At 41.6% G+C, this 23,335-nt stretch overlaps 1 protein-coding gene across 1 annotated transcript; it reads right to left on the reverse strand.

Moving 5' to 3' along the window:
• Positions 1-1,076: 1,076 nt before the first annotated feature.
• Positions 1,077-22,131, reverse strand: LOC115390824 (complement C3-like). Its single transcript, XM_030094840.1, has 43 exons — positions 22,055-22,131; positions 19,935-20,130; positions 19,698-19,860; positions 19,291-19,385; positions 18,847-18,935; positions 18,285-18,367; positions 18,107-18,194; positions 17,818-17,920; positions 16,968-17,088; positions 16,754-16,869; positions 15,840-15,986; positions 14,759-14,858; positions 14,579-14,673; positions 14,304-14,495; positions 14,054-14,209; positions 13,234-13,363; positions 12,751-12,825; positions 12,406-12,606; positions 12,211-12,325; positions 12,024-12,112; positions 11,799-11,938; positions 10,984-11,196; positions 10,590-10,641; positions 10,417-10,506; positions 8,481-8,687; positions 8,267-8,342; positions 8,012-8,171; positions 7,780-7,875; positions 7,024-7,174; positions 5,176-5,261; positions 4,751-4,828; positions 4,492-4,647; positions 4,332-4,394; positions 4,167-4,248; positions 4,017-4,065; positions 3,814-3,904; positions 3,077-3,166; positions 2,889-2,991; positions 2,723-2,812; positions 2,515-2,607; positions 2,336-2,419; positions 1,392-1,536; positions 1,077-1,294 (listed from the first exon to the last, which is right to left on the reverse strand). Exons 1-43 carry the CDS (start codon positions 22,129-22,131, stop codon positions 1,153-1,155), a joined length of 4,968 nt encoding a protein of 1,655 aa, XP_029950700.1. The 3' UTR covers positions 1,077-1,152.
• Positions 22,132-23,335: the final 1,204 nt, after the last annotated feature.

The following is a 23,335-nucleotide window of genomic DNA, read 5'->3' on the forward strand; positions in this document are numbered from 1 at the left end:
CTGCACCACATCAGTCAATTGGCTATATCAGCACTATGGAGAGCAAATTGAAATTCATCAATGAATCGAGACCGAACAATTAATCTGTACCAAATCCATGGTTTCACTATTTCAACAGCATGGAGAGCGCCGTCGATTTTTAATGATACAGTGACCAACTGCTACTCTGCACGTCAATGCTGGATTGGCTATTTCAGCACCATGGACAGCGCCTTATTTTTATTGGCAAAAAGCGACCCACTGTTAAACTTCACCACAACAGTCAATTGGCTATATCAGCAGCATGGAAAGCAAATTGGAATTCACCAATAAATAGAGACCCATTGTTAATCATTACAAAAAATTGTGGATTGGCTATTTCAGCACCATGGACAGTGCCGAAGATTGTTAATGATACTGAGACCAACTGATATTCTGCACCACAATGGTGGATTGGCTATTTCAGCACCATGGACAGTGTCGAAGATTGTTAATGATACTGAGACCAACTGATATTCTGCACCACAATGGTGGATTGACTGTTTCAGCACCATGAACAGTGAATTGGAATTCCTCAATGAATACAGACCCACTTTGGATCCTAACCAAAACGGTGGATTGGCTATTTCAGCACCATGGACAGTGCCTTGGAGTCATCATGAAAGAGTGACGAGTCGTGCATGTGAGAGTGTTTCAGCAGTGTGTTTGAGAATGTGTTAGTTGTGTATGTAAGAGGACAACAGTTCAGGAGTGTGTGTGAGAGCAGTTCAGTTCTAAGTGTGTGAGGTTTTCACCAAAAGGTTTGGAAATCTTTAGTTTCATGTGTGTGTGAATGGTAAACCTGGATAATGTTCGTGTCAGCCCCTCATAAAAAATACTCTTAATTTAATATTTTCCACTCTCCTCATTCTTACATTTTCTTGAATGTATCAAACAAATTGACTTCTTCATAGGACATTGATGATGAACTGTAGACATTAAATGTATGTCAGGACCAATGCAATGCCATTTCTTTACTTAAAATACCATTTATGAAGTTCACAAGGGCTGGCAAAGATGATCTAAATGGAAAACACCAAATTTTCAGGACAATATACTTTATTCACCCATGCAAGGTTACACAGGAAAAACATGAGATGTATAAAAATAAAGGTTACAGTTCCTTGGATTTCGTTACTGCTGACATGCAAAGACTCTATACTGATCCACCATCTCATCCAAGCCCAAACAGGACGGTCGGTGTTCATCCGTTTGACACTCTGCTCTTGTGGGCCAGTACTCAACCCAGGTCCTCTCACCAAGCACGTACTGAAACCTGAAGACAGAAAAACAATGAGCCAGATACACAGGAATCAAAGGTGAACTGTTGTGGAAAAACATAACACATTTTAGAAAAGTCCGACTGCACATACGTCTGCTCTTGGTCATCTCTGTGGATGTCTTTGGACGAGCCCATGATGAGGTACGTTTTACCCTTTTGAAGACCTAAAGCTTCTCTGCAGTGCTGATAGCTGAGGAACGTGCGCAGTTTACCCATAGGACCAATATCAGTGTTTCCTGCAGTCATGACAGCAAAGACAGCTCATTTTACTTCCAGACTTGGAATGCATTCCTGCCAGCATTATGAACACATTGTCAATCAATTAAGGAACTGGAGTCATATCATCATAAGAAATAAGGCACTTTTAGCTTGATTAACTTGGTGGAATAAAATGGGCTTTTGCAATGAGCTACAAGTAGCGACCAGTGGATCGATTTCAGGATGAATGAGTTCAGTGTCTCATACTAACAGGAGCTTTATTAATATCCGCTTACACTTGTAAAAGTCACAAATCAAACACAGATCATGATTTTTATTCTCTTGGTCTTATGGCTAAACGATGACAGAGCTCTTGTCCTGACATGCTATGTGAGAATTATGGCTTGAACATTAATAACTGCACAACCTGAGCTCAAATTTAACAAATCACCATTCATGCATCTAGAATTTCTTTTAATTTCACCTTGAAATGCATTCAGCATTTACACAATAAATTCAGTTCAAATTTGGTTTAAAACATTTTTTTAATGATAATTACGCTCCCCATCAACTTCATGTCTAATAATTTCATGAATTAAATTTTTTTAATGACCAGTTGTCAACTATCTCAGAGCAAATAAATGTAGTTCCTAATATATGAAATTTATTCCATCAAATTAATGTTTATTCTGTGTTTGAACTTCTATGATACAGGAAAGCCATACAGTTCATGAATGATGTGTAAGTAAAAAAAAAAACAAAAAAAAACATGGTTATAAAAAGTATATGGCTTTTTACAGGCCAACAATTGAAAAAAATATTGAAAATGAAAATTACCTTCTTTGATGACATCCAGTATCCGCATGGTGTAACTGTCTGTGGACAGATCAGCTACCATCTCCTCCAGTTGTACTTTGTATGCTGTGCAAATGAGAGATTCAGATTGATTCTCAATTGCCCTTTCCAACACAGAGAAACACTTTCCCAGTTTGGGAGAAATACACATGGTTTCTTACCAAACTCTATTTTGCTGGTTAGTGTAGCCTCACAAATCTTAGCAGTGCGCTCATCATTGCTGATTTTTCCCATCTTCTGCATACTGCAGTTCTCTGAGAGCAAAAATATGAAAACGATGTGTGAATGTTACGGTCTTCTGAGGTCAAAAGACACAGACATTGACTGACTCCTCAGCTTTCATCATCCAAAGTGCTGAATTTCAGTCACCTTCAGCGCAAGTGCATTCATCGTTTCTGCAGAGCCGCAGAAGCTGTCCAGCTTTCCTCTCTGGATGGTAGAACTTCACGCATTGAGTTTCTGCAAGAAGAAAAATGGTTGATGAAGAATGTTTTGTGGTAATTGAACCGCGGCGGTTCGAGTCTTGGAGACTCACCGTTATAGTATTCATAGACAGACACGGCTGCCGGCTGCAAGACGCCCACTTTGAGCGTCTGCCTGATTCTAAAACTGATTTCCTCTGGCCGTGTGTGAGAAACCTGTGGAGCAAAGGGGAATCTGATATTATTAAAGCAAAACCATGCTGGGGAGGGGAGGTGAGGAGGGTGAAAAACATGGCCGTACCTTGTCAAGGTAGATGATGAGCGAGCCTCTTTCTGACAGCACAGTGTTCATCTCATATTTTGCAATGGTGCGGGCACGTCCTTTCGACAACTGCATGGAAACAAACACACATCGTAACCACAAGCTTGTTTTTAAAGTAAAATGATAAAAAGAGGCAGTATCTTTGGTTTTAGTTTAAGACCACATGGAATGAAAACCACATTCTCCAGTTTTAACTTTTTGTCTGTGAGTATAAGATTATAACTCCTACATCCAGTAGTGCTTGCTAAGCAATAAAAATTCAGATTGCTTTCTGGTTGCTGTGAATGTAAGCTGCAGGACTGAATTTTTTTGCCTCCTCCTGAATTCATTCACTTGATGACAGTGGCAGCCTACTGAGGACTTCTTTGGGGACATGATCACAATTGGGGTTCAAGTGTTTATCTGGTCCAAGATGATAAAAATTAGCAATTAAGTAGATTTGGAAGTTAATCTGAGAAACTTTGAGTTTTCAGGCTGGGGAAGTGGGAGAGTCTGCCAGTGTATGGCTTCACTGTAGAATTTTGACCGTTTAACAGGCAATCTGGGGGAAACAGATGATAATCATTGATATTGACTTATTTTTTTGTGGCCATTGACAGATATCCCAGCAGTGACACCCATACAAATATTAATATAGCACAGTGTAGCATTCAATAAACCCGGTTTGATTCCATAAAATGTCGACTTTTAAACTCAGTGTTTGTGAAAAGACTCACCCGGTCCAAGTCGTCTTTATCCACGGTGAAGCCAGTCAATAATCCGATGTCCAAGATCGACATTGTCGCATCACGCTCTTTGCTATTGTACCTGCACACACAATAAATTGAAAAATAAGAGAGGAACAACAAAAAGAACAAACAAGCTCAATTATTGAAAGACTGATTTCAAACAAACAGGACTGAGGATGAGCTCCACTTACAACAATTCTATTCTCAGCCGGAATACCTTCTCGTCATCATCCATTTTCTCTGAGAAAATAAAGCATCAGATTACAGAAGAGATCATAAAGACAAGCAGACAACATGTAAATGAACAGATAAATATGAAAAGACAGAAAGCACCGGGTTACCTGGGATGAGCTCTACTGACATGTTGAACCTCTGACAGTCACTCTCTTTTTCTTTAGGCAGAGCATAATACAAGGACACCATCTGAAACAAAAATGGAAGTAAATATTAACAGCATTCATGACAGCTTGAAATGACGTTGACCAAACACAAAGCTGATATCGTACTTTTACTGTTGCTTCTCCTGATCCTGTGGCTGTCACAAGCACGTCCTGGTTTATATCATTAATCTGTTGAGATTTCAAGATGTATACACACACACACGCAGAGAAAGGTGAGTAGACATGAACGTGTTTTGTGAATGTCAATGAAGGAGTGTGTTTCCACCTTCGATGTTCTTGTTTGATAGTGGTTTTCTCTGTTGAAGTTGAACTTGTCAGGCTTTGCCCTGCCTGGCATCAAAATGTCCACGTTCAGGTCGTACTCTGGTTCTTTAGCATTGATCCAGTACTCCGATACAGCCTGGTAGACCATGACTGTCGACTGGAGAGAAAAAAAAAGGACAAAGGAAACATGAGGCAAAGGCGATGAGCTAACAGCAAAGAAATTCCACTGTGGACAGACAGAGGAGAAAGTTTTATTGTACCTGAGTTGATCCATAGCCTCCGCCCACAAACTGCTGCTGGTTGAACCATCTCACCACAGGCCTGGCATCTTCAAATGCCTTCATGAACAGAAAGGAAGAAGAACAGGAAAAAGTTAAAGGCATTTGTGTCAATCTAATGAGCAAAGACCAGAAAGTTATCAGTGAAGAATACTACAAAGAAACTTTATTCCACACATACATTCCTATTATGAGGTCCCTTCAACTTTCTTTTGTAATCACACAAGGCATGGTGGAGGTGGGGTCAGGTTGGGAACCACTGATATAGAAGATGAATAACAGTGTGGCATGCAGCCCTCCTCATCACCACCTCGCAGTACTTCGGACTGGACCACAATAATCCTGTAAGCCATTCATCATTAAATTCTGAGTTCAAGTTGCCTCCCTTCTAGCCTCGGTTTGCTTACCTCGGTCTTGACCAGGGCCAGAAGAGCATAAGCTGTGGCCTCCAGTGTGTATTTATGTCCCTTAGGTACAGGCCAGTGAGACAACTCTGAAAGACAAAAAAACCTGTTACTGCTGTGCTCTACTCCTCCCTGAACTGCCCCCTTAACATCGTGGGGGAGTTTGAGTGTCTGCATGATCCAAGGAGCTACGTTGTTTTGAGCTTTCTGCCCCTGGTAGGGTCTCCTATGAAAAACAGGTCCTGGGTGATGGGCTGGAGAAGAAGCAGCTGAAAGCCCTTATGAACAGAGTTAAAGCAAAGACCGTGACATTGCCTGGTGTGCCATAGTCGGGGCCCCACCCTGAAGCCAGACCTGGAGTTGGGACTCAAATGCCAGTGCCTAGTGGATGGGCCTTTGCCCACGGGGCCCAGCTGGGCTCAGCCTGAACGGACAATGTGGGTCCAAACTCCATTGGGCTCACCACCAGCTGAGGGAACCACAGCAGCCAGGTGCAGTGTGGATGAGTTGACAGCCGATAATGGCGTGCAAAGCGATATACCCTCCATAGAGTGTTAGGGGGTTCGTGGGAGTTTGTCCTACCAGTACACGCATTTTGTGGATTTGGAGAAGGTGTTCCCTCACAGTAGCTTCTAGGGATTGCTCCAGGGGTACGGAGTCTGGGGCTCCCTGTTAAGGGCCGTCCAGTCTCTCTATGACCGAAGTAGGAGTCTGGTCCACATTGCTGGCAGCAAGTCGGACCTGTTCCCGGTGCATGTTGGACTCTGGCAGTGATGCCCTTTGTCACCGGTTCTGCTCATAATTTTTCTGGACAGAATTTCTGTCTGTCGGTGCACCAAGGAGCAGGAGGGAGTCTGATGTCTGGGTATCTTGGGGTTTTGTTCACAAATGGGGGAAGGATGGAACGGGAGAATGACAGGCAGATCGGTGCAGTGGCTGAAGTCTTCATTGTCGTGTTCTGTCGTGGTGAAAAAGGAGCTGAGCCACAAGGCATAGCTGAGCCACAAGGCATAGCTCTTGGTTTACTGGTCAATCTCGGTTCCCACCCTCTTCTATGGGCATGAGCTCAGGGTCATGACTGAAAGGACAAGATCCTGGATACAAGCGGCTGAAATGAGCTTCCTTCATAGGGTGAGCTTCCCTTAGGGAATAGCTGAGGGGGCTGGGGCATCTATTCTGGGTGCTTTCCTGAAGTCCTCCCCGTTCTGGGTCTACCTTGCCAGGAGGAGGTCTCAGGGAAGACCGAGTACACGCTGGAGAGACTATGTCTCTCAGATGGCCTGGGAACGCCTCAGGATCCTCCCAGAAGAGCTGAGGGAAGTGTCTGGGGACAGGGAAGTGTAGGCATCCCTGCTTTGACTGCTGCCTCCACGACCTGATCCCAGATAAGTGGCAGATAACAAATAGATGGATGGATGGATGGATGGATGGATGGATGGATGGATGGATGACACTGTGCACTACAAGAAAGATGCCTCGACCAGCAGACACATATTGTTCATGCATCAGTCTAAAAAAAAAGACAATTTTGGGTGAAATGTGGTGTTCTGGCCTGTCTTTTTTTTATTTGCTTATTTTAACACATTTGCAGCATTTACTGTGTTAACTTATTCACTAAAAGGTATTCTTAACAAATTGTTATTCTATTCTACTCTACTGGATATGCAGTGAGGTAAAAACAGACATGAAATCATTGTACCAAAAAATGTGAGCTATCTGCATAAATTAGTGAATTATCAAGAACATGAAGACCATCATGAGAATTAAAACTTTGCAGGTCTTGATAAACATTGAAATATTGTGAGTGAAAGTGTGTGAATATCTGCCCGTTATATTCCAGTGTGAACGCACCTGGGGAAACAAATTTGTAGAGGATCTCCCGGTTGAGTTTGCCTTCATTGGCCAGCGCGTAGGAAGTCATGGCGACAGCATAAGGATTGGTGAGGCCCTCCAGGCGATTCTCCAGGTATGCCACAGCTTTGTCTATGCTGTTTGGCAGACTCTGGAAAGATGGAGGAAGCAGGAAACAGTCAGTAGGATTGACCTGAGGCATCAAAGAAAAGGAAGCAGGGTTGCTGGTTTGATCAACTTTTCTCAATCTGTCCAGATGTTGAAGTATGACTGTGAAGCAAAATTTTCACGTGGAGGTTGAGCATCTTGCGTGGCAGCCGGGAGTATCAGTATAAAGCACTTTGACACTGTTGAAGTGGTGTTTAGTTCAAGACAATTTCCTCGGAAAAAAGTGTGCTGTTGTTCGTCTGCACAATGATCAATGATTGAACCTCGAAACTACAATTCCATCATCATTCTGTAAACCTGGTAATACCTCATTTTTGTCTGGGGCAATTGTGAAGGAAAGGATAGGTTTCACTCATGAAGTACAGCTGTAACAGTAAACAGTGAAACAGTAACACAAATAAATAAGCCAAGCAGCCAAGTCGGTGAATAACTTATTAAATATTTGAAATAAAAGTGCTTTTATGTGTCTATTTTCATCATATCTAAAATGTATTACCAGCTCTACAATTTCTGCAGTCAAACGTAAACAGAATGCGAGAAAATGAAGCAAATATAAGAGAAGAGATGGCATGCTGGTGATATACTCACATTAACAGTGGCACCACATATCGCCCTTGATTCCTGCATGGCGATCAGGTTGAAGGCCGTCATGGAGGCGTCTGAATCTGTGCCCTTTACATCTCCCTACACAGACAGAACCCCAGTCACATTCACAATGCTCGCATCAATATGATTTTAAAAGATAAATCTGGTATAGCTGTTTATTCATCTCAATCAGTTTTGAAGGGAAATAAGCAGAATTCACAATCATTTCACTCACAATCATTTCTCCATGGGCTACAGTTCCAATTTCTCGAAACATGCCGTCAGGCTGCTGTGCATTGAGGATTAGATACTTGATGGCGTCACAGATATGCTCTTCCTGCACTGCCACCAGACCATGGGCCATGGCAAACACCTTCGCAACATAGGCTGTCAGCCTAAAAGAAGAGAGAATGTCATATTTGTTTAAAATATGTGTACAGTATATTTGTGAAATGGGGGTGCATATAGAATGGAGATCTTGGAGTCTCACCAGGAGCTGCTTGGGCGCTTTGCCCACACGGCAAAAGACCCATCGTTTTTACGGAAAGTCAACTCCCGATTATAGCCTGGATAAAACAGAGAAACAGCCTTTTCAACAACTCTGTCAACAGTGTGCAGTACCACTTCAATGGCAGCATTTTATTTTTATAGTTATTCAGATCCCATGTGTTTGTTAGGTATTTGTGCTTGACTGACTGACTTACCAGTTTTTATGTGTTGGAGGGCTTCATCACGTTTCTGAAAGCCTACAGCCTCCCACTGGTTGGTTCTGTCCAGGTATATGGTTGCAATGACAGGCAGAGTCATGTGGATCATGTTCTGCTCTCCGCATCCCGAGGGCTGGTAGATCAGTGTACCCATCGACTTCCCACTGATGGCGTTCTCCACGAGAGCTGCAACATCTTCTCTTCCTGTACAAACAACATTTGAACCTGTTACTGAGGAAGTGAGCATATCTGGAAACTTTCATCTTCATTGGAAAGACTGGCCTGAATATCTGAACCAGTGACCTTCACACTGTGAGGTTATTCCCCTTTGACACCGATGAACTGAGTGTACCAAGGCCTGTAGATAACTGCGGCAGTGAACTGCAACACGCCGTGGTGCTGGGTTATACAAGAAGTGATTTCTTTTGAAAAAAAGAACTTCTGTTTGCGCACTGACAATGCATCACGAGTGAATGCTGGCAGAGAGTTATCGTAGTGCTGGAGGACTGTACACATATATAATGAGGGTAAAACGATGTACAGTTGCGCAGAGTTGGAGGAGAACTGTCGCACATTATGCGGAGATGGTATTCTGTTTTCCTGCAGTTTGGTCTGAGCTCATTTGATCTTGTAAAAAAGGTGCTTTGGATTGAATTCCGTGCGGATTTCCCCGCACAACCATATATATATATATATAAGCGTTAAAACAGTGTAAAAAGCAGTGAATCATCATTTCTACCTGGGATTTTGAGGAGGAAGGCACCTGGACTGTACAAAGGATATTAACCTGGAAGAAGTTATTTCACACCATCAAAGAACCTATTGTGCTGCCACATATCTACTGATTGACAATGAGGAAGAACGAATGGATGTAGCAGTGAAGAAAGTTTGTAAGTGGGGATGATAGAAGGAGGAGGAGGAGAAGAAGTTTTTGAGGCATTTAATTACTGCATGCATGCCATTGTGAAACTGTCATAATGATTTTAATTGTTCCTTATTTGTAGTGTTGTTGAGTGACTTATCGTTTCTTCCAGGTGAGATCATGGCTTCATGACACGTTTCTATATCGGCAACAATCCAACAAGATTTTGTGAGATCAGTCCGAGAACTCACAAATACATCGGCGACTGTCCGATGTGGCAGTTTTCCTTTTTCTATGGCTTTTTTGACTTTTTGTTTCCCGTATGATTTCGGAATCGACCATGCAGAGACGCTGCACAATTCTGATTCTTGCCGCAAATTGTAGATTTATCTCAAATTGTTCAAGTAGAATCCCACACTTGTCATTTCATCACACTCCGCAACAAAAAAAATAAACATGTTTCATATCTTGAAACATCGTTTTGGAATGGTTTAGAAAACTTCAGACTTTGATTGATTGACTGATTGATTTTGCATCATTTCGCAATGCATTTCGTAAAGCCATGTACCAGTCCATTTGCCTTCTCTGTTCGGTGTGAATGGGGGTAGAGCTGCGTGGAACAGCGTGCACCAGCACGCAGTGCCGTTAGCTGCTGCAGCATCCGAAAGATCGCAGCAGCGCGAGATCGTCAGTGTTAAAGGGGTATAGGAGTGTGCTAACCAGTCCACCACAGTACGGCTCTCCTCCAACGTGTTTTGGTAAAGCATCTCTGTGAGAGCGCTTGTTTGTTGCTTTAACTTGCAATTGTGGGGGAAAAATAGACGATGTAAACTGTACAACATACAGTACACGAAAACCTCATGGTTGTTCTTAAATCCATATACACAATAGTAAGTCATTTAATGGTACACAGTGACATGGTACAATGGTCCTCCACAGTGTTGAAAAATAAATAAATATACTTATTTGCAAATGAGCGAGTAGACCATTCGTGAGTGGGAAAACAGTCAAAGAGTTACCTGTATTGGCACTGCATCACAGAATTGGAATATATATGTCGGTACCTCCTACCTGTCACAGAGATGTGTGTGCTCGTAGGTGAGTTAGGAATCATATCCTTTTTGGGAATCTGACTGTTGAGAACTTCCTCTTGTGTTCCGCCTGAATGGAAAAGCAGTGGTTAGACACTGAGAATGGTAAGTGATGATTAATGGTTTTAGTGAGTTTAAAGAACTCAGCCACACCTTTCGGGTCCACAGTGACGATCTTAGGACTCTTAACGAGTACACCTGCAGGCTAGAAAAACAACATTGACAAGCGTTAAATATCACCATGGATCTTATGGTTCAAATCTAAGTAAACTTGCCCAGTGAAGGATAAACCTAAAGCCATTGTATGAAATCTGACATGATGCTGATCCTGTCAGCTGAGCTGATCCACGCAGAGCGCTGTTATGAACATCCTGGCAGAAACATGTATCTTTTTTTTTTTTAACCTTTGAATATCTTAACTTTCAAATTGCTCTTGCAGCTGTGTAACTTTTTGGTTTTTTTTTTTTTTTTTTTTTTTTTTGTTAAAGCATGAAATCAACTCTTCCCACTCTGTGGAGAGGAGAAGTAATGTGTCAATGTCTCTTACCACCACCCGAAGCATCTTCAAGATGCCGTCACTGAGTGAGGAGTCCCTGACAGCTGCTTTAACCTCAATCTGGACCTCTCCCTCCTTCATAGGGATGATGACGAAGGGCACCGATCGTGTGGTTTGGGGTCCTACGTTGACCTCCTGACGGTACCGCCCACGTTTGGATGCTGCACTGCACACATGCTGTGCCTCCGTCAGATCCACTCGCACCTGGAAAGCAACACAAAGACAAACAAGAGTGTGAAAATCTTCACAAGAGTATCAGGCTGCTGCAGTAAGACACTGATTACCTTTTATTTCTACAGATACAAATAACATTAACCCCAGAATATACCAGTGAGAACTAAAGTTCTGTAATAATTAACAACACAAGGGTTGAAATGCCTTAAATCAGGGGTGCCAATCTTGTTCCTGAAGAGCCCTATTGAGTATGTTTTAGTTCTCTCCCTGCTTCAACACAACTTGATCTAAGGATTCTGTCATCGCCAAGCACCTAATAAAACCCAGTGATGAGCCTGTCATTGCGTTCAGCTGTGTTGAAGCAGGTAGAGAACAACAACAACATGCTGGATAGGGGCTCTCCAGGAACAGCATTGGGCATCCCTGACTTAAATAATCTATCTTCGTCAATTGATGGGACAAAAAAACTAGAAAATGTCTAAAAAATAATTGTGACCGAAAAAAAAAATGTTTTGTGACAAAATCAGCAACTTATTTGGTTTGTTTTCAAGTCTCGCTGGAAAGGCAAATAGGGAATATGAAATAATGCTGCAAATCACTTTTGTGATTTAGAAAACTGAGCTGAAACGTACAGTGATTTTATCAGGACTGTAGTTGTGAAGGATGGCCTTGATCTCCAGCTGCTCTCCTCGGACAGCAGAATAAGGCAGCCTGAGGTCGATGAAGAACTCTTTCCAGACAATAACCTCCAACGGCTCTCCAACACAGATTCCTGCAGAAGGAAGACAGCATGAAGGGTGTGAAGAAGAGGAGAGGCGCAGGTGAAACACCTCAGATTGTGAGTTGGGATTGCTCACCGTGAGTCCGCGACAGGCTGATGCCGGTTAACTGCCAGGTTGTGATGGAGTCGGGCAGGGGAACACTCTTCTGAACTGATGTGGGGTCACTGGAACACGGAGAGCGGTCAGCATTGGGGATTTAAACATGCAGCTGTAGAGGTGAAACCTCTGGATGTGCATCGACTGGCTGCTGCTGACTCACCACGCTCTTCCTGCACGACACTCGGGAAGCTCGACGTCAGTCCACAGCCAGCTTTCAGGGAAGCTGCTGCGAGTGACGATGTCAACGCTGTCCAAGTAACTCTCGTCATCCTCTTCACCTGAGGGGTCAGGGAAAGCCATGTCACTTCAGTGATCAGCTTGTGTTACGATGACCTTCTCCTGAGCCTCTGTTTCTTACTGCGAGCCAGTTTGAGACTCTCCTCCTTCTTGTCAGCTCTCTGGGTTGTCATCTCTCTGCAGCAGTCCAGGAAAGCCTCCACACAGGCTGGGCCGTCGACGATGTACTCGCTGCGTCTCTCACAGCTGTATCTAAGAGGCGTTTCGCTCATGCCATCCATGCAGCACTCCTTTTGCAGCTTGTTCGATTTATATTTATCAACTGCAAACAAACAGTAAAGAGTTAATGCCAGTTAATATCTCTTCACCAGTACATATGGAGACTGAAAAATTGCAAGTGTGACTTGAAGAGACTGAATTTGTAATAATCGAGTTATAGCTGTTGAGTTAGAGCTGTGATTCTCACCTAAAGTGGTGGTAACCTCCATTATAGTAGAAGCTCGTTTCCGTCTCGCCGCCGGAGGGGCCGCACATTTCGGTTCTGAAAGGACACAAAGAAAAGATTATCTTTAAAACAGAAGCAGTTAACAAAGGTCAATTCTTCAAAAAACTCAAAACAGACTGTCTCTGCGTGTGTGTGTGTATGTATCTGACCGTGCTGTCAGAGAGAGATACAGGTTACATCATTCACCTGGCTGTCATTCCAGTGCTTGATCATTCTGGCTGTTTTCTGTCTTGGTTGGCCTTTCTTCTTTGTTCACCTGACACTATACTAATTTCCTCTCCATAAAACCAGCCTCACAGTTCCAGATAAATACAATATATTCAGTAGGGCAACTTATGGTTTGGTATAAAAGGTGTTTCATCTATATATTGAGGGGGCATATACGGATCAGAGAGTGGAGCTGGGGTGTTGGAGGCGGGGTTATGCATTGGCATGGATTGTCACCTTGTCTGTAAGGAGTTCCTGAAGCAGTGTTGCTCTCAAACATCAGCCCCGCATCGTAGAAAACTCCCATGCTGTCCTTCCCTCCACCTGGTGTGCAGCCGGTGTCGTGCTCCTCCACTTTGTCCCACACCTGTGAGGCAAACACACAAGATCTAGATTTAGAGTGCACCAGAGAGAATATAACAAAAGGAAGGTCTCCATCTGCTGGAGCCTGGAAATTTATTCACATATTCACATTCAAAATGAATGACTGAGATAACTGAAAGTAATCTGTACGATGTTGGTCATTTAGTAATTTTGATTTATGTGTCCTACATCAAAAATTAGTATGGAGTTTATGTCTACTGCTTCTAAAAAGTCACAGCAATTTTTCAGTGTCAGGACCCTGGTCTGGCAGGCAGTCAGCCTCCCTGGGTCCTGCTGAGTGCTGATTGCATTCACCTGGAGACTGCCACTCTGCCTGCTTATATAAACTTCCCCCGGCCACCTGCTCCTTGACGGATCATTACCCTTCCAGACTCCCTTGCTGCTGCAGAGGGATTTGGCTGCTCTGCCAATCAGAGAAGTTTTGTCGCTCCTCGACCTTGCCACGCCACGTAAAGCCACGACCTCAACCTGACCACGGCCTCACCACGAGCCGACCTGTGACGCTGCTGCCAGGCTGCAGCCCTCATGTTTTTCTGCACTGAATAAACCTGTTCAATCGTTAATCCTGCTTCTGTCTCTGCATTTGGGTCAAACGGCACACCGACCCATGACATTCAGGGATTTTTTTTTTTTTTTTTTTTTTGCATTTCTGTTTGAAGAATAAAGATGTTGCCTTTTTCTGCGTGAGCCGGTGCTTGTTGTTCAGGACGTAGACGCCTTTGTCCACCGCCACCAGTCCCACCGTGGCTCCAGGGTCTCCCGTGACCTTCAGATCGAACATCCTGCGAGGGAGGTAGGATGTTGCAGGCCTCACTGGTTGCAATGTCAACTAAAAATGAAAAGAACATTGAGAAATTAAGCAGACTTTATATTTTCTGTCATTAATGTCATAAACTCTGTTGTAGAAAATATCCGCATCTTACCGAGCCCATGCAGGAGTCTTTAACATCCACCCAGACAGAGTCTGATACCACTTCATTGTCACTTGGATGGTAGTAAGCAACAATGCGGAAGGATGGCAGCATCATTTCGGTGATGGGAACATTCAGGGAAATCAACACTTGTCCTTGTGTCTTGTAACGTCCAAATTTCACCAGCTGACCTCTGGCCAGGATCTGCAGATGTAGTCGACAGAGTCAACCCTGATCCAGCACAAGTGAGCATGTGACTAAATTTGCAGGAATAAAACAGGACTCACCAGGTACGTGATGTCTCGTTCCCCATTTGGTAAGTTGTTGAAGTTCAGGTTGACTTTGAGGTTGTTTCCTTTTTGTAGATCTGCTGAATCCACACCTTTCAAAAAAACATAATAAATCATCACTATGTAAACCATCACATTCATATTTAACTGTTCGATATAATTGTATGTGTTTCTTACCAATATGGATGTATCTGGCAGTGTTGGTGGTGTATGACTGTGCTGTCATTCTAGCCTCTGCCTGTCTTTTCAGTGGGAGCCTCGGGTCAGCGGTCCTGGCCTGGAATTAATATGAAAAAAGTTAAATAAGATCTTTGATACAGGAAGGAGGATCATCAAGAATTTGATTATTGAACATTAGAGAAGGAGTAGGATTAATGATGTTTTACTTGTTCTTGTTGTTTTACTACTGCTTGTCTGATATGTTGAACTTGATCTATGTGTTATGAGTGTATTTCTCTGTGTATGTATATCAGGATACATACATACACATGTTACACTGTATGAAACATAGCGGATATCAATGGATTATCCAACAAGGTCAACTAATGCAAAACTGAAAATATTGGGAGCATTGGGACAATTGTCATAAACGTTGTTGCTTGTTACCCTTTCTTGCTTGGCTGTAGGAGGAGGCGGGCGCTTTTTCCTATTGCCCTGTCTTTGTTTCCTCCCCTCCCTATTGTCTCTGCTTGCTTGCTAAACTTTGTCTTGTCTGTTTGACCTGGAATGATCTCTTGGCCTTGGATTTTTGAATATACCAATCACAGATTTGATCAGCTGGTCTCTCAAGAGCAAACACAACACAAATGATACAGCTACAACAGATGCCCAATGGCTGATGGTCCTTACAAATGAATGGGCAAAAGCTGCGGTTGACGATTTGGGCGAACTGAGTTGTAAGATGGACAATCTGATTGGTGTTATGGGTTCACTCAGTTGCTGTCTGAGAGTTGAGAACCAAGCAGAGGGAAGGTGAAAATGGCTCCTTAACACATCTAAACAATTAGAACGATGATTACATTTGGCACCCCTGACTTGAAACAAGAACAGCTCCTCCAAAGATTCAGTGCCCTTGACTGTATCCTCCCTCCTCTCTTTTTTTTCATTTGATTTTTCATTTGGAAATGCATCAGTTTGGAAATGAATGAATGAATGAATGAATGAATGAATGAATGAATAAATAAATAAATAAAAGTTGTGTTCATTCACTGTTCTGCTTATGTTTGCAAAGTTTCTCAGAAAACCTTCCTTGACTTACTGAGATGTCGAGAGTTCGAATGTTTCCTTGTGTATTGACGGTGAGCCTTGCGACGCCATTTTTCCCAGTGATACCTTGAACTTCACCCGGCAAGACCACCACTTGAACGTCTGTGGCTGGAGTCTGATCAGGGTTCAAAACTTCAACCTGGCATCAGAGGAGAAAACACAGTCAGTTACTATCTTTAAATGAAGTGAGCTGAGGTTTGAGACATTAAACATGCTTTTACTGCTCCAGAAGAACATTATTGAGAGTGAAGTTGTTTTTCTGCCATCAAGGTTGTAGACCTCAGATGCCAGGGCGAGCCGCTCTGAAGCTATATGTACAGTATCTTAAAAAAAAAAAAAAAAATCCCTTCGCGATCACAATTTTATCATGGAGACTATAACATTTCCACAAAATGTCTATTTCATTTCTTCTCCACGGCGAGTCCTGTCTGCCTCCAGTTTTTAATCTTGATCAGGGGCATCAATCTCATTTCACCTCAGGGGCCATACACAGCGCAATCTGATCTCAAGTCACAAGTAAATCATAGCATTGTGATCTGTAAATGAATAGAAGTCGTAGTCTTAATGTGCAATATATTACAATAATATTAATAATACAATGTTAACAACTTCATATTTATTGAACCATCTTTTTGAACCACGCATTGAACCATCAAACCTGAAGACTGAATAAAAGAACTGCGACTTCAACAATATTATGACAGCATTATGAAGAATGACTTGGCAAAATGTAGAAATTATCTTTAACATTTTTGTAGAAATCCTGATCACCTGAACTGATTGAGGCCCAGACACCCCTGATCCAGGACATCTCTCTCTGATAGGGAGATTTCACATTTTTTTAAGTAGACAGAAATGCAAATTTTCAAAGTTAAAATATATCAATACATAAAAGAAGCACCTCACCGTGACATCAAAAGACATTCCTGGTTTGAAGTATCTGGGAGTTTTCTTGAAGTGGATAGTGTAGGGTGAAGTGACAATCTGGATGCCTCTGACTTCTGCCTCCACCATTTCACTACCTGCAACAGGAAGCCACAAAATAAGCAGGAGGTGAGGAGCTGAGGGTCGTCTGTTCTTATTATTCAGCTGCATCAGAGTGGATGTCCTGGTCTCTTACCGCTCTCAGTCAACACACTGACAGAGACAAAAATGGAGTCTCCAACAAGTTCCTGGATGTTCGGAAAGACCTGAGTGATGTGCTCACTCTTCAGTGTGGCCTTCCCGTCACCCCTCTGGACCTAATGCCACAAGGAACAGTGAAAAAACACATCCTGGAAACATTCAACGAGCAAAAATTCAGACACTGATACAATTTTGCGCATTTTGACTCTTCATAGGCACATAAAGAACTTGAAATATGATCATTTTTTTAAACATGAAAAAGCTGATATTCCTGAAGTTGTTTCCATTCACAATAACAACATTAGAGACACATTACTGCAGTGCCATTAGCCAGTTGAACTAATGACCCATGAAGTTCACGCAACAAGACAGCAAACTGAACTGGCAAGTCAGCAACGAGCTGTTCAAGGCCAAACATTTCAACATTCTTCAACTTTAAAGCCAAAGTTCTCCCACGGTTGAGCAGATTCTTTACATACACTTTTACAATCCAGTTTCAGACGTCATGTAAACATTCTAAACTGTTTTTATTACTGTATGAATACATACGTAGGACATAAGGCCTGATGTTTGTGTTATTCTCTATTCCCGTCATGGAGGGTGCCATCAATTGAACTTACTTTGTTCCTTAAATGCCCAAAGACTTTAAACCACCACAACAGAACTGAAAGGAAAAGTGCCTCAAGTGCAGACTTTCAGCTTTAAAATCAGAAGCTGCTGCACTGAGAATACATGCTGAAAATTGTGAAAATGTACAAATACTACAGATACCAATGTAACCCCACACCTATCTAAATGTTTGATTTTATTCTGTAACATTTGGATTAGGATTAATCTGTACTTACTGGCACCCTCTGAAGAGAGCTTGGGAAGCTTTTCTTCTGTCCGTCCTGCATAACTCCAAACACGACATAGGCCGTCCCGTCCACCTCTTTACCAAACAGATACCTGAAACCACAAGAATGAGATGAATCAAACCTCCACAGGGACTGAAAAGCGACTTTAAAAAGAAAAATAGATGGAGAAAACTGAAGCCACACGGATTACACCATGCTTCATTTTGTTTTATCATTTCTCACAGTTACTCCAACAATCCAGTCTCCTATCCTCCAACTGCTCTAAAGTTTGACTCACGTTGCTTTGATTTCCACAGTCAGGTCGTTGCTGTCCACGTAGAAGTAGGAGTCCTGAGGTTTGAGTTTCACCTCAAAACTGGGAAGCACTGTCAACATAAAATATTTTTCAATAGTTATTCCTTCAAAATGAAATATATTTACAGACACTTGTACAGTGACGTTAAGAAGAGACTCACCGTATTCTTTAACCTCAAAATCTGCTGAATAGCTTTGTTGTGGATTACTTTGGAACCTGGCCACCACCTTCCACAGGCCGGGACTACACACACACACACACACACACACACACACACACACACACACATAATAAAGCCAACAGTGTATTAATTTTAAATAATGTAATTGAATAGTTCCAATTTTTCAATCTTTTTCCAACTTTCAATCACAAGGTTGCAGGTTCGATTCTCCATCTCTCCCTGTTCACATGTCAAAGTGTTCTTGAGCAAGACTCTAAACCTCATGCTGATCCTATTGGGTGCACAGCAAGCAGTTCAAAGCTGTCTGCATTTGAAATAGTCATTGGCAGGTTACTTCACTGGTTACGTTTTGGTTACTCATTATTCAGCAAGCGTTCTTTAAAATACATTCAAATTGTATTTAGATGTATTTTTGTATTGAATGTACTCACCATCGTTGTGAACGGTGTGGTTTTTGAGTGAATTTACCTTGTAGCTCTTGTAATCTTTTCATATAAAAATGGATAATTAAAAACTAATAAAAATAAAATTAAATACTCACCTTACGATTTCAGGGAGTTGATAATGATCAGAGTGAATGCCTGATTTCAGTGAGACTGGATCAACTTGTAAAACGATGCCATCAGGGGTCTGAGGGAAAAATCTTTATCATTCAGACGTCCAGTGTAAAGATGACTTTCCCATTCATTCAACAGAAATACACTTTGACGTGTACAGTTCTGAGTAACAAAAAGAAACTAATTTCTGTTCATTCACCAGGTCTGCACAGACGTCCATAAAAACTGTCATTTTGATGCTCATAACACTCAAACTCACATTTGAAGATATATTTCATACTAAAATGTTTGTCATTACAAACCTTAAACATAAGTAATCAAACAGCTCAACGTTTAAATGTTCCAGCTTATGTGAAATGTAATTTTATGTTTGTGCTCTTAATGTTTTCAGCTGCTGGTTGGCATTGGTTAAAAATGAGACACATTACCACAATCTCAATGGCGATAGAGGCTTCAGATTTAGTTTTTGGATCCCTCTCCACAGGCTCCATCTGGGGCGTCACAGCAAACATCCTGTAATTAACTGTGACAAGAGGAAATAAAAAACAGGAGAGTTCATTTGGGGAAGTGACAAAGTGAGTCTATACTTTGGGCCTACTTTTGATAGCCCTGTCTTAAAGTGCACAGAGCTCTCGAGCTGTGAAATAAACTTTACTTCAAAGCCTTGAGAGCAACAACAGGTGATGAATGAAATATTTAGAGTTCAAAATCTTATAAAAACAATAGAAACCCCAGCATTCAAACAGAAACATATTTTTGAATGGTTATTGTAGCTATAATTCATATTCTTAATAAAAGCAGGTATCATCCCATTTCAGTGGCATTTCAGACTTACCTTTGCTGTTGGGGGTGTAGAGGGTCTTGTCTGTCTGGATGAAGATGTATCCAGATTGGAAGGAAACTAAGACCACCTTCTCCAGTAGTCGATCATCAAACTGAGCTTGCAGGTAAACGTACTGCTTCTCGTTGGGATCCTTTATGAATTTTGTACCCGCGAGCTGAAACAACAGACAGTGAGAAGAACGAGGGACCTTTAATAGAACCATTTCTGCATTATGAATAACTCCCTCACCTTGACTTGTCCAAACATTTGGTAGTTATTGGCACTGGTGAGAGTCACAGACGTGGAGTCGAGGATTTCATCTCTCCTTGGGTGCGTCATCACGTTGATTTGGACCTTGATGTCTCCTCCGGTGCAGTCCTGACACTCCACAAAAATGTTTTCTGTTGTTTCCACTCTCAACAGGTTGGGGGCAGACATGACTTTGCTGCAGAGAGGAGAGAGGACAGAACAATCAAGCCAATGCTGCTCTTCAGTGTTCTCCTATATCATGTGGGACTCAGATTGAGAAAGGGCTCAGAATTTAGCTTCATGGCCTCTTTTTTATTGCAATTTGAATCCTTAAAGTGATGTAACATGTAATTTTGACTTCTGAAAGTGATGTAACTTATTTTATCTCATGGTCCAGTTCACTCAAATTAATAAAGTTTGCATGCCAAAAGCATATATTTGCTCAGGCAAGGGTCGTGAGCTGCTGTCTGGACTTTACACACAATGAGTGATCTATTGATGAATTTGATAATCATCCAGCAGAAGATCAACTGGAAATTCTCATCTCAGCCCTGGACTGGGTTTTCCCTTTTTTCTTTGCAAAGAACATGTAAACCTTTTTTTTTGGCACTGCATGAAAAAAGTCCATTACCTTGACCCAGATAACACAAACTGACTCATTATGTAAGATGCAGGTAACATGAAAGGCATTTCTATCTAAGTGAAACTTTCAAAATTAAATCAACAAACTATCTGACCCAGCTGGCGTTTTTATGCTGGTTTACTGGTTAATTCAATAGTGACTAAACATCTGTTACCAGTGTTGAATAACTGTTGATGTTTGTTTTGATTTTGCAAATCTAAAGAATGTTGACCATGAAGCTCTGTTCTTCAACATTGTTTGACACACAAATGCTGCTAAAGTATGGATGTGTACTTTATAGTTCAGTAAATGGGCTAAATCTATATAGTACTTTGCACAATGAGCAGTATAGCAACAAATCACATGAATCACATTCACCATCCTATGGAGGCACAAAATCTATCCACTTGGTAATTCAGTGTCCTCCTTACACCTCAGTTTTTGTCCACAGAGAGAGGGAAAATACAGGATTTGAGCTGATGATCTGTTAATTAGTGAATCAACCGTCCTACCAACCCAGCTACTGTCAGACTAATAACTTGAAATGGTAGCATAACCACTACGTTTGCAGAAAACTACTCATCCTGAAATGTGGTGCAACTCACCCAGAACAAAGTGGTAATTCGTAAAATGGTTGTTTTATATTTCACCCAAGTTTCCAATTTTATCAACTGATGTAATAAATTTAACTGTTGCATGGCTCGTTTATTAGACATACTTCTACCTTTACGAGACAATGAGAACTGAGACAAAGAAAGTTCCCAATACGTCGGTAAACGTAATGCTTTTATCATGACTCAACAAACATTTAATTCAGAGTTGATTCTTCAATGCTTTTTCAACGGTAAATTGATCAGCGTTGTTTGGACATTGAAATAATGTTATTTTTCAACTGATATGTTTCAGTTACATTTTTAAAATTCAAAATTGTAAGTGAGTTCACGACACAACTTCAACCATTTGGTGTTCAACGTTGTTTTGACATTGAAGTAACATTTTTTTTATCAACTGACATTCTTTCAACACAAATTTAATGTCCAGTGAATGCCAGCCGGGAGTTACATATCTATATTTTCTGAAAGAGGTGGAGATAAGAAAGTACAAATACTCAATTAACTGTATATAAATCATTTTTTGGATACATACATGTGCAAGTAGAGATAATATTGCTCATACTAACACACATTTTTTGAGCTGGCACATAATTTGAATTATTATTCTAACAATTAATTGTGTAACTGTCAGGTTGAGAAGTCTTACTTTTGAAAAATGGCAAATCTCTATTTGTTAAAGAACAAGAAACACCTGGTATTGAACATTCAGGATAAAAATGAAACATCATTTTGAAGAATTTCTTGCTCTCTACCCTTACTTGAGTGTTTTGGCAGTACATTACTACAGGACAATATCAGCAGTTGTACTTCAGTACACTGTTTGAGTCCTCTGCCCAGTCTACCATCAAACAGAACGTTGAAGAAGCTGCAGCAGGTCTACTCACAGCGGAGCTCCATCAGTCAAAGCCGTGAGAGAGGCAAAGGCCAGAGAGGCCAGCAGCAGCAGCAGAGTCTTCCTCATCCTCCTCATCCTCCGTCTCCTGGTCCTGTTCTGTCCCGTCCTAGAGCAGCTCCTTCCTTTTATCCAGCCTGCTCTCTCCTCCCGCCTCCTCCATATTCCTTCCAAAAACATCTCTCAGTGCAAACACAGGGACACCTGATTTCCCAGCAGCTGTTGGGAAACATTATTGGCACTCTGAGGAAAGATAAACATGACAAAAATCAATGGGATGGTGCAGGACACTGTGTTGGGTAATATCTGACTTGTCTGAACTTTTTTGTGTTGCGGCAACGGGGAATTTTTTTGCATGGTACGAGTCCAACCAAAGCAGTTTTTGCACTTTACACAGGCATACGTGCAAACAACAGTGAATTAAATTCCTCTGCTATTTGGTTGCTCACAAAAAAGCAGATACATTTTCAATAAATAAAATAAAACAAATAAATAAAACTCTTTCAGAAAATTTAAGTTAATGTCTGTGCTCAATGATAACCAGAAGTATACTTCTATACTTCTGCATGTTGTTTTTACTTTTAATTAAAGATGTGCAGAAAAATTGTGAAAATTCAAAGACTTCACATTGTTGCTTTCTTTTCTTTTTGTATTTTTGTCTTTGCAGGTTAATGGGAGAAGAAATTTACAAGAAAATTAATAAAAATATTTCCCATTTTTCACTTGTTGTTGAAGAAACGTTCCTTTTAAGCAGTCTGTCGTCTCCATCAATAAATGTCTTTTCTTTCAAAATGAGAGTGCCATCACAGAACGTCGGTGGACGGGGCTATACCGTCACACTTGATACATATGATTGACACCAGTCAATCATGTGTGAGTTCCTGAGGTTGCCAAACAAGCCAAAAAGCAATCTGTATTTTATGACTGCACTGGAAAAATACTCAGTTCTATTTCATCCCTACTGATCACCAGAAGGCGGTGCTCAAAGCACTGAATGTTCCTTTCGCACATGCATAGTTCGAGTATGTTTGCCAACAACGTATGAGTATGCCATATGACTGCGCGTGTTCCCCTCATATATGACCAAGAAGCCTTTAAGGGCCGGGTGTACTGCTCACTGCTCCAGCGCACTGATGTGATCTGCTCCAAATGACAGCCCACCTCGAGAGACTGGCATCCATGGTGACAATCTATGTGGGCCAGGGCTTCACCCAATGGGACACCCTTGACATGAAGTCCTGTTATTCCACGGGGTAGGGCCAGGAGTTGCTGC

The sequence above is a fragment of the Salarias fasciatus genome, chromosome 6 (assembly GCF_902148845.1).
Source record: "Salarias fasciatus chromosome 6, fSalaFa1.1, whole genome shotgun sequence".
NCBI classification, from domain to species: domain Eukaryota; kingdom Metazoa; phylum Chordata; class Actinopteri; order Blenniiformes; family Blenniidae; genus Salarias; species Salarias fasciatus.